The 15104-nt window shown below is 40.2% G+C and overlaps 1 protein-coding gene across 8 annotated transcripts in view; it reads right to left on the minus strand.

Annotated features, from left to right (window-relative positions):
- The window catches only part of LOC311279652 (signal-induced proliferation-associated 1-like protein 2), a 143442-nt gene that overhangs the window by 81622 nt on the left and 46716 nt on the right, over window positions 1–15104 (minus strand). For all 8 annotated transcript variants that reach the window (XR_014625573.1, XM_084391284.1, XM_084391281.1 and 5 more), the window contains exon 2: window positions 1561–3324. Coding sequence is in view for 7 of the 8 variants with exons in the window: in XM_084391284.1 (XP_084247410.1) it covers window positions 1561–2950 (1390 nt within the window). In the remaining variant the exon portion in view is untranslated. The remainder of the gene's footprint in view (window positions 1–1560; window positions 3325–15104) is intronic.

The raw sequence follows: 15104 nt of genomic DNA on the forward strand, positions 1-15104 counted from the left end.
CAGCTCCGCTACACAGAGGAAATTGAGCTCTTCTGCTTGAAAGGTCTTTGGCGACACGGCAAGGCGGATGATTATCTATTTCCCAATAGAACGAGCTTGCTAACATGATTTATTGTCATTTGAGCTGAGCTGTAATTCGCTCATTCGCTACGGCTGGAAAGCCCGTGAACGTGCAGGACACAATCGCAGCTTTCACCCACAGGCTGAGGTTCATTATTCAGCGTAGTCAAAGGAAAGAAACGAATTTCTGCATGGCAAGAGGTGGAGCAGCTGTTTTCCAGAGCTTAGGAATGGGTAACACAATCCGGTCAGGCCTATGCAGATGTGCAGACATGCAAAAAAAGCAGTCTGACAGCCGCTGACACCTTCTCAGTCAAACACCAATGACATTGTGCAGGATAAGTCGAAGTATCGTTTGCTCGTTCCATTCCCAGACGCGCTGAGGTGTTTTAATGAAGAGCGGTGGGACCGCGGTGTGAGGAGAGGGTCCCGTCTCACCTCTCGCCATCACGGCTCCTCGGAGGGGAACAGCTGCACCTCACCCTGTCTATCCTCACATGACAAATCACAGGCCAAAGACAGGCGAACATTCTCACACCTCGATCCATGCCACAAGCGTTTCTCCTTTCAGAATGTGTAATAAACATCAGGCTTACAAAAAAACTGCTATTGTCTCGGTCCCTAAATCACCAGAATAGCATCCAAAAGGAGAAAATATTACAAGATACAAGTTCTTTAATTATTAACACTGCAAAAAAAAATTGGATTTAAAGTTTATAATAAGTATTTTGTACTCTTTTTCAAGTTAAAGCTAAAGTTCACCCAAAGAAATGGAAATTATTTACTCACCCTCAGGTGGATCACAATAGAAGATATGTTGATGAAAAGTTCCAAACAGCATTGAAACCCACTGACTTTCATTGTATAGAAAAGTTGGTCATACAGGTTTCGAATGATATGAGGGTGAGTTAATGAGGTAATTCTCCTTAAAATATATAAAAACTCTTTAAATGTACTTGAAAGGCAACACTGAAGGAGATAGACTTGTTTTCATAGATGTGTCAATAATATGAATGTATTTTATCTCACTGAACTGGCAGATTTTTTTTTGTGTGTATTTTATTTAGATTTTTTCACTTGTATATAAACTACTTAAAAGAAAGTGAAATTAGCCAAAATGCACCTCAATTCAAGAGAAAATCTATGAAAACTCTTATTATTATATCTTATTCAGTGTAGCCTTTCAAGTGAATCTATATCATTTAAATTTTAAGTTTTTTTGCAGTGTAGCTTACTCATCTTTTTTTTGGGGCACTTTAGTTTAGAGTTTTTACTTGGGTTGTGTAATTAATGTATAATTAATAAAAAAAAAATAAAAAAAAACACCAACACAACCTTTATGACATCCGCTAAAGAGGAAAGATGTTTCAGAAGCAAAGCAAGATCACAAACAATAAAACCTTTGTTTTCTTTGGAATAACATGAACTGATGAATATTCTAAATACAACATGGAATGAAAGAAAACCCCATTTTTCATGCAAAAAAATAACAAGGCTTACCTCTCCCATAGAAAAATTTGTGGTAATAATACGCTCCCAGGTCAATGTGCTCGATGATGTACCGCTTGACCTTTTCACGGTGGATTGCCTGGCTTTCCCGTGGCACCTCCAGTACAGACACACCAGCATTGGTACAGTGGGAGCTCAAGGACGACTCGAAAGAGCAGTTTTCTCCTCCAGCACTGTAGTTGGTGTTAGTGGCCCTGGAGAGAGAGATCCTCCTCTCCCCCTCTCCACCAACCTCATTGCGGAAATGTGGGCAATTGAGCACCAATCCATTGCTTTTCCCATCCCCCTCATCTGCATCCAGGTTCTCCTTGGGATTGAGGTCTTCCCGACTTCCCAGTGGCGATTCGAACATGGATGCAGGTCCAGTATTATTCCCACCCACCTGTCCACCTCCTGGGATTTGGTACTGCGAGGCAGCAGAAGCTCCGGTTGTGGTGTTTTTCCTCTGGTTGAGGCTGATTCGGTTTGCCACCGCTTCACTGATGTTAAAGAGGACGCTCTGGACGTCATAGTGAGCAAAGCATTTCTGAAAACTGAGCGGCCGGCGGTCGTCCTGCTCGGTGGAGAGCCGTAAGCCATCGTTCTCGCTCTTAATAGTCCTCAACTTCCTGAAGAGCGAAGTCTCGGATGACTCCGACTTGAGACGATGCATGAAAGACTTCTCTCTTTCTCGGCTGTAGAGGAGTGAGCTGTCCACGTAGTCGTAGCCCGAGATTCGGACGATCTCACCGCGGGCTATTTGAGCGGCGGTCTGCAAGCTTGGGGAGAGGGTTGTGTCGTAGCGAAGGAGTTCTGGGAAACCGACAGGCGGGGCGCTGCGATGGTCCAAACTGTCAATCCGGTATCCTCTTAACATGGTGAAGAACCCTTCATTCCCGAGACCCTGCCGGTCAATAGAGGAAGTGCTGCCGTATTCCCGATGCAGCGAGGCACCGGTGTTTGGGTTGACGGCGTTCTGGTCCAATATGTCCTCCGCATCAATGTCGCTGATGGTCACGTCACTATTACTCCGCTGGCGAATGGGATAAAGTCCCTTCAAAGGGGATCGACTTAGAAGGTCACTCAGGGAATATTTTGTATCCGAATAATCAGGCTCCATTGGTGCTTCGCCCAAATCCGTGACCTCCGCACTTTGGTCTGGCTGCCCGTTCTGAAAGGCCATGATGACGCTTTCGTAGTTGGGTCCGCCTCGGCTTTCCCAACCCTCCTTTTTCGGGGGCCAGTCCGTCACCCTGGCTCGCACCCCCATTTTAGGCATGGCGGGCGTCCCGTTCGTTTTACCACCCCCTTCCAGCTTGCCCTGTGTGTTGGTTGCTGGATGTCCCATACTCTCATTCAATGCTTTCAGCTTCCTGGTAAACAATTCCTCAGATGACTGCATGACGTTAGAGAAGCCCTCAAGCGATGGAAGGTTTGTTTTATCGACGATACCCACGGCTCAAGCTCATATCCGTCTTGCAGCGGCTTGGGAAAGCGAAAACTCAAGTCCCCTTATCGGTTACATTGTCATAGGTCACCCATTTGAGTCCCAGGGCCAGCTATCTCAACTAGCTTAAGAGTTGTCCTAGAGTCCACATGAAGGGGTTCCTTTCACTCCAAGTCCATTTCTCTTCAGGAGTGACCAGTTTGATTAAAGACAGGCAGCATTTGGGTGTCACGGATGGCTGGAGCTTCAAGGAGCAGAAGGGGTCAGCTGAAACAGCTTTCCTTTCACAGAGCTCAGCTAATTTAGGACGACAGCTGGAGGAGAGCGATCTGTTGGGAGCAAGGAGAAAAACAAAAGCACATTAAGGCATCTCACAGAGAACAGCAGAATACATTTATTCAGACACTCTTCCAAGACAGTGGGATGTCTTTCTCAAAACCTCCTTATGACCACAGAACAATGTAAGACTGTTAGATAAGTGGCAGGGTGTGTACCGCAAAACAGGCCTGATGACTCCTTCAACTAGGTCTTCTCACAAAGAGACTATTTACAAATATTAATGTCCATTTCTTTTTGCTTACTTGTATTGGCCAAGTAGGGCTTCAAATCAAGAGAACATTCAGTGGTTTTCAAACTGGATTATGCATTAGGCAAGGAGAACTCTTTATTTTCATGCCACATTTATCACTCCCACAGAGTACTGGAGCCCCCAAATGCAATACATATATGTACTCTGTGTGTGTGTGTGTGTGTGTGTGTGTGTGTGTGTGTGTGTGTGTGTGTGTGTGTGTGTGTGTGTGTGTGTGTGTGTGTGTTAAAAGGTTCCCAGTGGGGACTCCAGCATTTGAACTTCTGCTACCATTTGTGGGTTGGGAAGGTGCCACTGATGACCTTAATGGGGTTTTCATGTTCATGAATATCGTGCAAATGCCACATTCATGCATCCTGGTATAATGTGCTATACAGAATCATGTAACATGACCTGACATTGCAATCAGCATACAAAAAAATCTGCTAAATCCATTATATAACTTGACCTACAACGTAAAATGCATGACCCTTTTATCTGAACAGAACTACTAATTTTCATTCTATTTTCCCTAGGCCTAAAAAAAACAAAAAAAAACAGGAACAGGAACAAGGGACAATACATCCCATCTTCACCTTGTTCACCTTCTCCCACGATTCAGTTTCTGATGTACAGCACAACACCACTGAGAGGTTAACATATAGGCCTAGGTTACAAACATACATTAAACAATATATAGGCCAGTGCTGCATGTTGTTATTTTCGCATTATGCAAAGGTTTAAAAGGCATTTTGATTTGATGACCTGCAAGTGCAGGTTTGACCTAAATTCACAGTTGGTGTACATAAAATGCAACTAGGATTGAGAACACTGAATTTGGAAGGGAGATTGCTGCCCTAGTTGTAGTTTTTGGATAAAAGAGTGTCTTCAAATGGTTATTTTTATTACCATGAATTGACTGAAAAAAAATACCTTGCATGTAGTATAATCAACTGAATAAATGCATAAATCACAGTATTTGCCTGGAAAAGCCCAGAAATTAAGATAAATTCAAATAAATTAGATAATTGAGGCCGAATAGATAAAAATGTCTTTAGAAATCAAAATATTGTTTGAACAAAAGCCTATCAGGAGACCTACAGAAAACCATTTAGCAAATCCTTTAACTGGGTTTGTCTTTAAGAAAAACCACATAGTGCTTTGAATAATTATTATGGTGATGAAATCATGCTAGTACTAATACATTTTTGTAAGCAGACTCACATAATGAAAAAAAGAAAGAAAGAAAACGTAACATTTTATATATTATAGCTATATAGAACAGCTAGCTTTATGACTGCATTGGTTAACTTGCATTGAGTTTTCCTACAGACTGTACTGTCCTTAACAACAATTCAGGAGAGCAGGATTTTGGATCCCAGTGCTGTAACCTAACTAACAGTTTTCACACTGAAATGCAGCAGCAGCAAAAGTGCTTCCTGAAATAACTTCATTAAATGAGACAGGCTTTTCTGAAAGGATGAGCAAGGACAAAACAGAGGGGCTCCGATTACGTAATCCCTTTTCACATCGACACAATCATTAAGATACACACACAGACACACAGCAGGGTCACTGTGGAAAAACCCCGTCCACAAAACACTCAAGGACTATTGAACTGTGCCTAAAAATGTCTCCTTCAAATGTAACGAGACTGAATTCCAGCAGAAAGATCATTCTCCGAAAGCTCCTTACAAATCTAAACATCTAAATCCAAATGATACCTTAAAGTACCAGTTCATCGAAGCAAACCAAAACCCTGGCAATCATGTCCAAAGGCTTTTTGTGAAGGCCTCAATGTTCTTATGTTCAAAGAAACCTAAAAAAATAAAAAATCCCAAGCAATTTATCATACAAGATCTAATAATGCAATATTGCAAAGGCAAGATTCAAGTTTAATCTAGTTAGAGTAGTGCGGAAACTAGAGCAGAATTAAACACTAGGGATGCAATGATATTAAAAATCTATCAATTATTTTAATGGCATATTGTGAATGAATGAATGAATGAATGAACGAATGAATGAACGAATGAATGAACGAATGAATTAATTAATAAATGAATCAATCAATGACCGCATGAATGAATAAATGAATAAATGAATGAATGAATGAATGAATGAACGAACGAATGAATCAATGAATCAATGAACGAATGAATGGATGAATGAATCAATGAACGAATTAATGGATGAATGAATCAATGAATCAACGAAAAAATGAATGAATCAATGAACGAATGAAAAACATTAAAAACTAAAAAAAAAAAAAAAATGTTGCTAACTGAATTTAGCCATTATAAATGTATGGTATGAAAAATGGATATTCATCTTGAGGTTTGCTAGAGATTACACAACTATAATGTACTATTGGCAGATAAATATATGTCCAATAATGACCAATTTAGAGACATAAAAAAAACCACACACAAAAAAACTAATACTGGCCAATAACTGACGTGGTACCAACATATTGTTCATTGCAAGTAAAAATGCACAAATGTAAAAGAGGCAAGTGCTCATGGATAGTGGTCGACCAATATGGATTTTCTGATGGCCGATGCGATCACTGATGGCAATCCAAAAACATTGGCTGATAAATGTCAGCATTGGCGATATATTGGTCAACAACTACAGACGAGATGCGTCTTCAGGAGTTTCTATCTCCAGCAGATCAGATGGATGTTTCTTGTTCACCACAGAGAAACAGAGGGAGGAAAGGCTCTGGAAAGTGTAAACATCTGCCACCTCATAAACAAGACATCACGGTGGTCTCTGAGAACCGATGAAGTCCATCTAGAACACAGACAGTGATAAATGTTCTCCATCGTGTCGTTCTCTACAGGGACCCCTGATTGCAGCTCAACCTGGTGGTGGTCAGCAAAAATATATCATCCCTGTGACCTCTGACCTGCACAGGGTTAGTTTTGTGACTGGGGCTTATGTGTGTGTGTGAAGGAAGCTGATGATGGGAGGTCTGACACACACACACACACACACACACACACACACACACTCAAAGGTCTTTAATGAGAAAAACTCAGTAGTCATTATCTTTGGTCAACCTCCAAGGCCAAAGAAATGAAACTGGGGAGAGGGGGTGGTGGCTGCGAGACTAATTATAGCAATGAACTCATTTTCTGTCTCAGGCTGGGCCCTTTTTGTGTCTTTTGGAGCTGTTTCGCCAGGTCTTAAAATAATCTTTTGACACGGTGGCCTGATTAGAGGCTGTGTGAGTATTAATGTGCCGTCACCAGGAGAACCCGGTGCTGTCAGCCTTCTTTAAAATGATATGGCACTGTCAGCTTCAGACGTGATCGCTGGACCCGGGGGAAAATATTATAAGCACACCATGTTCAGAGCATTTCCACCATTATTTTACACTTGCCATCATCATTTAATGCACAGTTAAAGCTGTTTTTAGTTTCATTTGTAATTTTAATCTTTTTTAATGAACCTTATTTACACATGATAATTCATGACGAACCACGTTGAAGACATCGTGGCATTGTAGTGGCGACTTGTGCATGGACAAACGCTGTCATTTTCTTAAAAGATAAAGTCTAATTATTATTATGGGGGGTTTCTTTTGCAAAGATTGAGATTTTATATGCTTTGGATATGCTTGTGTACTATTAGAAAGGTTTGGGGGAGGTTTGAGCTCATAAATATTAAATTTTGTATTTGTGTTGAGTAAATAAAAAAGCAATGCCACAGAATTTTTTGTGCATTGCACTTTTTAACGCAATACAAGACGTCATACATGCAGGGCAGAAAGAGCTGAATCCTGTGATTCTCTTGAGGTCATTCCAAACCTCCTCATCATCCAAACCGGCTCTGACAGGAGAGCTGTGCTGCAAAGTCAGGACACCGGGAGAGAGTTTAAACACGCTGCTTTGGTGTTACACTGATATGATGAGTGAAAACCTAACCTAAGATCATCTTCCTGACTAAACCCACCAAACACAACAACCCTAAAGCCCCGTTTACACTACCAGCGAAAGGCAGCAACAAAGCGACATGATCCAGTTCGTTCAAGAGCTGGCGATTTCTATGACACAAGCGACAGTGACCGTCGGCCAATTTTCAGGGCTAGCAATCGTGAGCTTTGAAAGCATAATATCCAGGGGGGTAATCCAGCACCCGAAAAGCGTATCACCCCCGGGGGCCGCCATTGGCTAACAAGCCATCACCTGCTGTTAGCATTCCATTGACCCGTAGAAGCAGTTTTTGTAAAAATAGGCTAACGATTGCATCATAACTCTCTGGAAATTACCGTATAGACAGGAGGAGAAGCTCGCAGTCAATCGGGGGGACGTGGAGGCATAAAGTCCGATAAAGTCAAGGGAGAAGCCCATATAGAGACTCATATAGTTGCTCCTACTCTTAGCCAATGGACACCTCCTACTCATGCTCTTCGTCTCTGCAAGATTCGGAAGGGAATGATTCAGATTTCTCTTGGCACAGCTACTAGAAGACAGACGGGTTGCTCACGTCACATCTACGTCGTCAAGCTCAGTATGAGTCTGCGCAGTACGCTCAGCCATCAGGAAGTGAGTGCTTCTAATTTGCTTCACTTTTCTCCGTTGAAGTCTATGGGGTCGCTGTGTCCATTTCTTATACTGTCTATGATAATATCCCACCCTACCCTCAAGAGTCTTGAAAGCCATGCCTCCTTAAATACATGAACGCGTACAGCAGGAGAGTGGGCGTTAAACATTACAATAATAATGAACATAAACAACTTAAAGAGCTCTGACCTTTACCACCTGACTGCTGCAGATTCATTTCGCCGTTGATAGTGTTGTAACTGAAACACATAAATTCGAGTCACGAACCGCTCCGAGTATATAGTCACACGTCACAGATTTCCATCTCTTCCAAATTACAGTAGTTATGGTGTGAATGCAGCATAAGCTGTATATATATAGGCTATATATATATATATATATATAAAGACTTCAGATGCAAAAGCCTCCAAGTGTCATCTGAAGTTTTCTTCTAAAATGAGTATTTTTATCAAGCTCGTATATTTATGTTCAGTAATTTCAGTTTAATGACAATTAATAGGTAATTTTCATTTCATATATGTATACATACATACACACACACACACACACACACACACACACACATTTAGACCACTTAACTTAGTGATTGCTCTCAGGATATGAAGAGACTTTCAACCAGCATAACAAAAGAGAACAAATTTCTAGAACAAATACCCTGCCTTTAAACAACACTCATAACCAGGCACCTTGCGGCATGAAAAAGCACTAAACAGCTTTCATAAATAATAAATGGCTGAATGTGAAAATGAGGTAATGAAACTATTCAAGCAGGCCTTCCTTTTCAAACTCAACTAAAATGTACGTCATTTAACCAACAATGTTTATTTTTGTCCTTATTCAGGTTAAATAAAGAGATCACAGCCTATTATCTGAAAACACGAAATAACACACACACACACGAGCAATTTACACCTCGCTCAGGACTTCAAACTATTTTTCCTGGTTTCAATCAAACTTCAAGGGCCGTTTTTTTAACCTTGAGGTGATGCGGATGGCGATTATTAAATTCCTCACACTCGCGGCTCAAAAAAAGAAAGAAAAAAAGCCTAGTAACGGTAACCAGACACTTGCATCTCTGGTTTCATAAACACTCGTATTTCTGCTTCAACGGAGCAGTTCGCAGCCTTGAAGGGGCAGATTAATAGTGCCATGAAAACGGGCCAAATCCTGTCAACAAAATCCAAGCAATTAAACCGTTAAGCCAGTTAATGTGTTGCTTTTAAATGTAAGAGTTCATGATTAGGTTCTGGGAACTCATTCTCATCCTACTGACGGAGTTATTCTGAACGGTGGGTGTTTGTTTGGGTCGAGGGCCAAGTCGGGCCATCCCGAACACGGATCCAAACGGCCCCCTGAAACACACCCTTCCTTTAATCTGCGGCTCATAACTCAGGGCTCTCGACGGGGAGGCGTCCACCACAAGCTGACACTCAAATTAGCACCAGCGTGCGGGTCTGGACGTTACGAGTCTATAACCTCCTCTGTAATAAGACGGGCCCCCGCATCAGACGGGCTCTTTGAGGCCTGCCACGGGCACCGCTGGGGATTTAATAGCCCGTTTTTGTAGGGGAAATCACACCCTTCGGTGATCAACAGTTGGTGGCTGAAAGAAATTTCCATTTTGTGCGACAAGGGAGAGCGACCAGACCGACTCAGATTAGACAGGCAAAGAGATGCTGATAGTGGAAATAAGAAAATGAGCAGGGAATAAAAGACTAAAGCGTAGAGATAAACCAAAAAAAGAGAAAAACATCTGGTGTATTTTAACATCCTCAAGCATTGGCATGGAGGAAAAAGCAGTGTGCATTTTAAAACATCCAGCTTTTGTTGGGTTCAGTGACAAATGTACATGATGATATATTGATGGAAAAACTGACATGGCACACACCTCTCTTGAAGAAATCAGCTGAAGGCAACGTCATGAACTATCTAAAGTCTGTAAAAGCATAATGCAGTCAAAGTTCAAACGCAGTTACAGGTTAAGTCAGCATTTGCATTTTCTCATGCATTCAAGTTCCCATTGATCGCACTCGTTGGGCCCTATTTTAACGATCTGAAACGCAAGTATCACGCGCGAAACGCAAGTAACTTTGTGGGCGGATCTCGGGCGCTGTTGCTATTATACCGGCGGGATAAATGACTCTTGCTCCCGACGCAAATCTAAAATGTGTTAGTTTGAAGTAGCTTCATTACTCATAGGTGTGGTTTGGGCTTAATGTGAAATAAACCAATCAGAGCGACATCTCACATTCCCTTTAAGAGCAGGCGCACTTGTTCCATGGCGGATTGCTATTATAACGGCGGATTTGCCAGGCGCACGCCAGGAGCGGTTCACAGCCGAGGAGACCGACGTTCTCGTCAGGGCCGTAAAACACAGAGAAGTGACATTGGGGATGGAGAAACACACACAGATTAGCTTCGGTTAAACAGGCGTATAATAATTTGGGTAAATGTGTAAGCTAGATTTATGCCTATTTTTTCACATCTTCATGCACACAACAATATTTTTCCTTGTAATAATGTATGATTTGCAAAAATGAAAACTGCTGCTTCTGTGTAGATGAGAGAATCAAAGTGTATGCGCGTTTTGCACACACTACATTGATTATGGCCAAGCATGCGCCCTCAAAATAGCATTTGAATAACATGCGCAACGCGCCACTGACTTTAGACTAGGTTTTTCCTGGTCAGTGGCAGAATTGTTTTCTGAAACTGCAAAATAGCACCAGGGAACGTTTGCGCCGAAACACGCCTCCTCTTTTCGCTGAACCGCCCCCGGGAGCGCAAGTTCATTCCCTAATTTACAGACGTGCGTCTGTGGAGGGAAAAGTCCGCTGTGTGTCGGGTGCAGAATGATACATGCGTCGGTGTACAAAGTCAATTGCGCTGGGTGCAAGATAGGACCCATAGTGTATTTATAAAGAGCAGTTCCCTGCAATGCTGTTCAAATAACCAAGGGTCACTTTTCATACTTTCATACAAGCTGATATTTTTTTCTTTTTTCTATGGAATATCTGTAGAATATTCTAGAAATGTATCTTGTTTTTTTCCAATTAACCAGATCTCCCCAATTAAGGGAGACATCCCAGGTGAATAGGAAAAAAACTTAATAGATATCAGCATGAAACTTCCCCAGTTGATTACTGACAAGACAAATATCTTTTGTATTACAAGTTTTTAGAATGTTTATGTTTAAATATGCAAATTGGGTAGTATCTAATTAAATATGCGCTAATTTGCATATATTTCCAGAAGATAAATTCTGAACATTGGATAAAACCAGTTTCATTTTGTTGACATATTAGAGTCAAAGGTTTTTACAGAGGGGATTTTGGATATCTATTTTTTTTTAATCACTCCATTAAATCAGAAAAAACTGTCAACAGCCATAAAAATTTTAGATATAAAATGTTGTATAAATCAGAATCTGAATGATATATGAACAAACCCCTCTGAAAAAACTAGGGTTGGGCGATGTCCCCTAAATTGGCAGTTGACGATGTTTACAGTAAAACATCGCGATGGACGATGATATCGTCCGGGGGGGGGGGGGGGGGGGGCGGGGGATGTGCTACGGAATCGCGCTGACCATCACAAAGAGAGAGAGAGTACACTTCTACTGTGTTTACGCCACGGGAATACTCGGCTTGGCATTTTGAAATATTTATATGTTTATTTGGCCGTTTACTCGCAACCGAAGACAAAGACTATATGCTTGTCCGTGTTGCGCTCGGAGCGCACGCACATCATCCTGTCAGTACAATTCAGTTCTCTTTCGCGACTTATCGCGCTTTTAATATTTCTTTTCAATATAAAGCACATCCTGCTCTTTTCTTTCTCATTCATTCATGTTTTATTATTAATAACTTTAAACAGAATCGTCAACTGAAATCTGCGCGGATTATCAACAATACGACACATTTATAGGACATAAAGGGTCTGCGGCTAAAGTGAAAGTACCAGCGGCCAGCGGGTGAAATGTTTCGAAATGTCTCTTTGAACAGTAAAGCACCCGTTTCAATAAAAGGATATATTAAAGTTTATATAGCCTACTTTTACATTTTCGCTGCTGTTCTAAAATGATTTTCGCCATCACCTTAAACAAGCAGCGGCTGCTTGAATCCCAGTGCAAGAGCTGTTAGGTTACCACAGAAACGTAAGCGGTTAGTTGATTGCTGTGGTGACTCGTGACACTCGCGAACAGCACTGCACACGCACATCTTAATTTTTTTATCGTTCGTTGGTAAAGGGTGAGAGACCTTGCGAGCCTCATGATTTTTGCCTAAGAGCCAGGTTCCCAACCACTGGTGTACACACGAACATGAACTGCCGTGAGACTGGGCTGGTCTGACAGGGTGGGGGGCGTGGCATCACGATGGTGGCTCACCATCGTGATGTCGGTCAGCCATCACGATGGACGATGATATCGTCCATCGGCACAACCCTAGAAAAAACCTTAAGAATATAGATAGGAATACAGCTGGAAAGTTTGGTGTATGTAAGTGCTGCTGAAGTGGAGATTTCGGGCTCGGAGTATGAGAAAAAAAAAACAGCCTTTAAAATTGACATCAGCCAATGAGATTTCACTTTAAAGAGTTAAATGCCCCATTGTACTTTCACGATTAGTTGCTGATAAAAAAGGAAATGACCATATTTGGATCTGACAACATTGTACAGGAGAGAGAGAGCTTTCCATCGGTATATGTGATGACAGTGTGCAGACATCGTGTTGATTTATAACGGCAACTTTTGTCGAAAGTTTTTTTTCACCACAAAGTCTGAAAGAAGACATGTTATTGAAGACAAATAGCCCAAAATCTCAAAATTGACCAGTGAAAAAATAACGATGTTTTTGCCTCCTGTGTCTCCCCTTATATTTCCATAAAAACACTGTCTGTATGTGTGTGCGTGTGCTACAATGCAGCAGCGCATTAGTTTAGAAAAGGCAACTAACTTAATGTAAAATAACCTGTTTAAAACATGCATTCACATGCATCAATATCGAGTCTCCAGATGGTATAAACATAACTTGTGGAGTGCTCTCGGAGTATGCATTTATTAGTCCTTTTAACTGATGGAAATGGAGAGTAAAAGATTTTTATCCTTTGGCCCCCTCTACAGGACAGCATCAGTATTACAGCCAATGTAGCGTGAGTAACTAGCTATAAACGTCAACAGTTTAAAGCAACACCAAAGCACTTTTCTTCTTCAGTCCCCCTACAGGTTGGAAGCGGAACTGTCCATTACCGCTGTCGTAAATAATTTAGCCTACCGTCGCGTATGTTGCATGATTTTATGAAAAGTATGATGTATTGCGACATCAGAAACGGCTATTTTTTTTATGTAGGCTCCACCTATCGACTATAGTAACGCTTGTCGTAAAGCAAGTCAAATTTGTAGTTTCTTATGTCTCATTCGAACTACAGATCCGCTACCCGATCTGGCAAACTTGCATAGTGCGGTTATAGCCGATAGAGGGTCGCAAAGCGAATGCAGAAGTGCCGTTCACCCTGTTACGAGTTGATGAACCACTGAAACGATTCTGGAAACATTATTTTAAGGTACAAAAGAATCTTTGGTGTTGCTTTAAATAACCTGTTGAGCAAGATTGTTCTTAAAACTGTTGCTCCACAAAGGCTAGAAAAAAAAACACTAATTTAAACTAACGTCCACTATGGCAATGCTGAGAATGCAACATCTGTTTCTCTTGTGTTGAGTTCTGACATATTTCCAAACACAACACTGTAAAACCAAGCTTGTGCATCTAGAAGCATTGCTATACTTGCATAGATTCTTGGTTAAAAAATAAAACAAAAAATAAAGTAAGGACATTTTTTAATTCTGATAGTCAAAGTATCCTTTATCCTTGGCGTTCATGTCAACTGTTTGCCCTTGCCCTCGAGCAGCTGGAACGGTCCTCTCTCAAACCCCCCGGTGCCTTCCTTCTACAGAAAATAGAAATAGGCTGTTAGCAGAGCCATCTATCCACGGCACAAATGAAATTGCTGGCCAGAAGCCCATATTAAAGCACCCGTCCCTGAAGACACGGCACTTTTTCCTCATGTATCTGACAATCCTTCCAGGAGACCTGTTGCTGGACGAACCACATCTCACAGCATGGGTCATTCACTGGAGAAACACTCTATATGCTCTTAAGTAGCAGCAGTCAAAACACAGAACAGAAGAAGAAGGAAAACCCTTTTCCCCATTCAATATGACTGTATATTAAAGATAAGATTTTTATTAAAATGTATATTAGAAATATTAAATCAATACAGAAATATATTACTATTGCAATAATACTATTTTTTACAAATACTAATAATTTTTACTAATTATTACAAATAATTATTAATAATAATGAATCAAAATACTATTTTTATTTTATTAAATTTATTTTAAAAATATATAAAACCATTGCAATTATACTATTGTACTGTAAAGTAAAAGCAAGTACTTCCTAGAATTTTTTTTTATTCAATTTAATAATAATAATAATAATAATAATAATAAGTATTAAATTATTCAAAATAGTATTTTTATAAACATCTAAATTACATGTGAAATCAATTAAGAAATTCAGTATTTTACTATTGCAACAATACTATTGTGCTGTGAAATAAAAGTATTTAATAACAATATTGTAATAATACTTACTATTATTAGGATTGTTAAATTATTAAAAATAGTAATTATTATTAAAGATATTAATTTTCATTTTATTAACTTCTAAAAAATGTTTTTTAATTATTTAATTTCTAAATTATTAAAATTAAATGAATATGGAAATACAGCATTTTATTATTGCAAGAATACTGTACTGTAAAATAAAAAAGTAGTTCATAATAATAATAATAATTTTATTTTACAGAACAACAGTATATAGTAAAATACGTTACTATATATGTACGGTTGTCTTAATTTCTTTACTTTCAAGCATTAAACTACAGAGTTTTCATTTTCCGGAAAGCAG

This window comes from Rutilus rutilus (genome assembly GCF_951802725.1).
Source record: "Rutilus rutilus genome assembly, chromosome: 20".
Classification (NCBI taxonomy): domain Eukaryota; kingdom Metazoa; phylum Chordata; class Actinopteri; order Cypriniformes; family Leuciscidae; genus Rutilus; species Rutilus rutilus.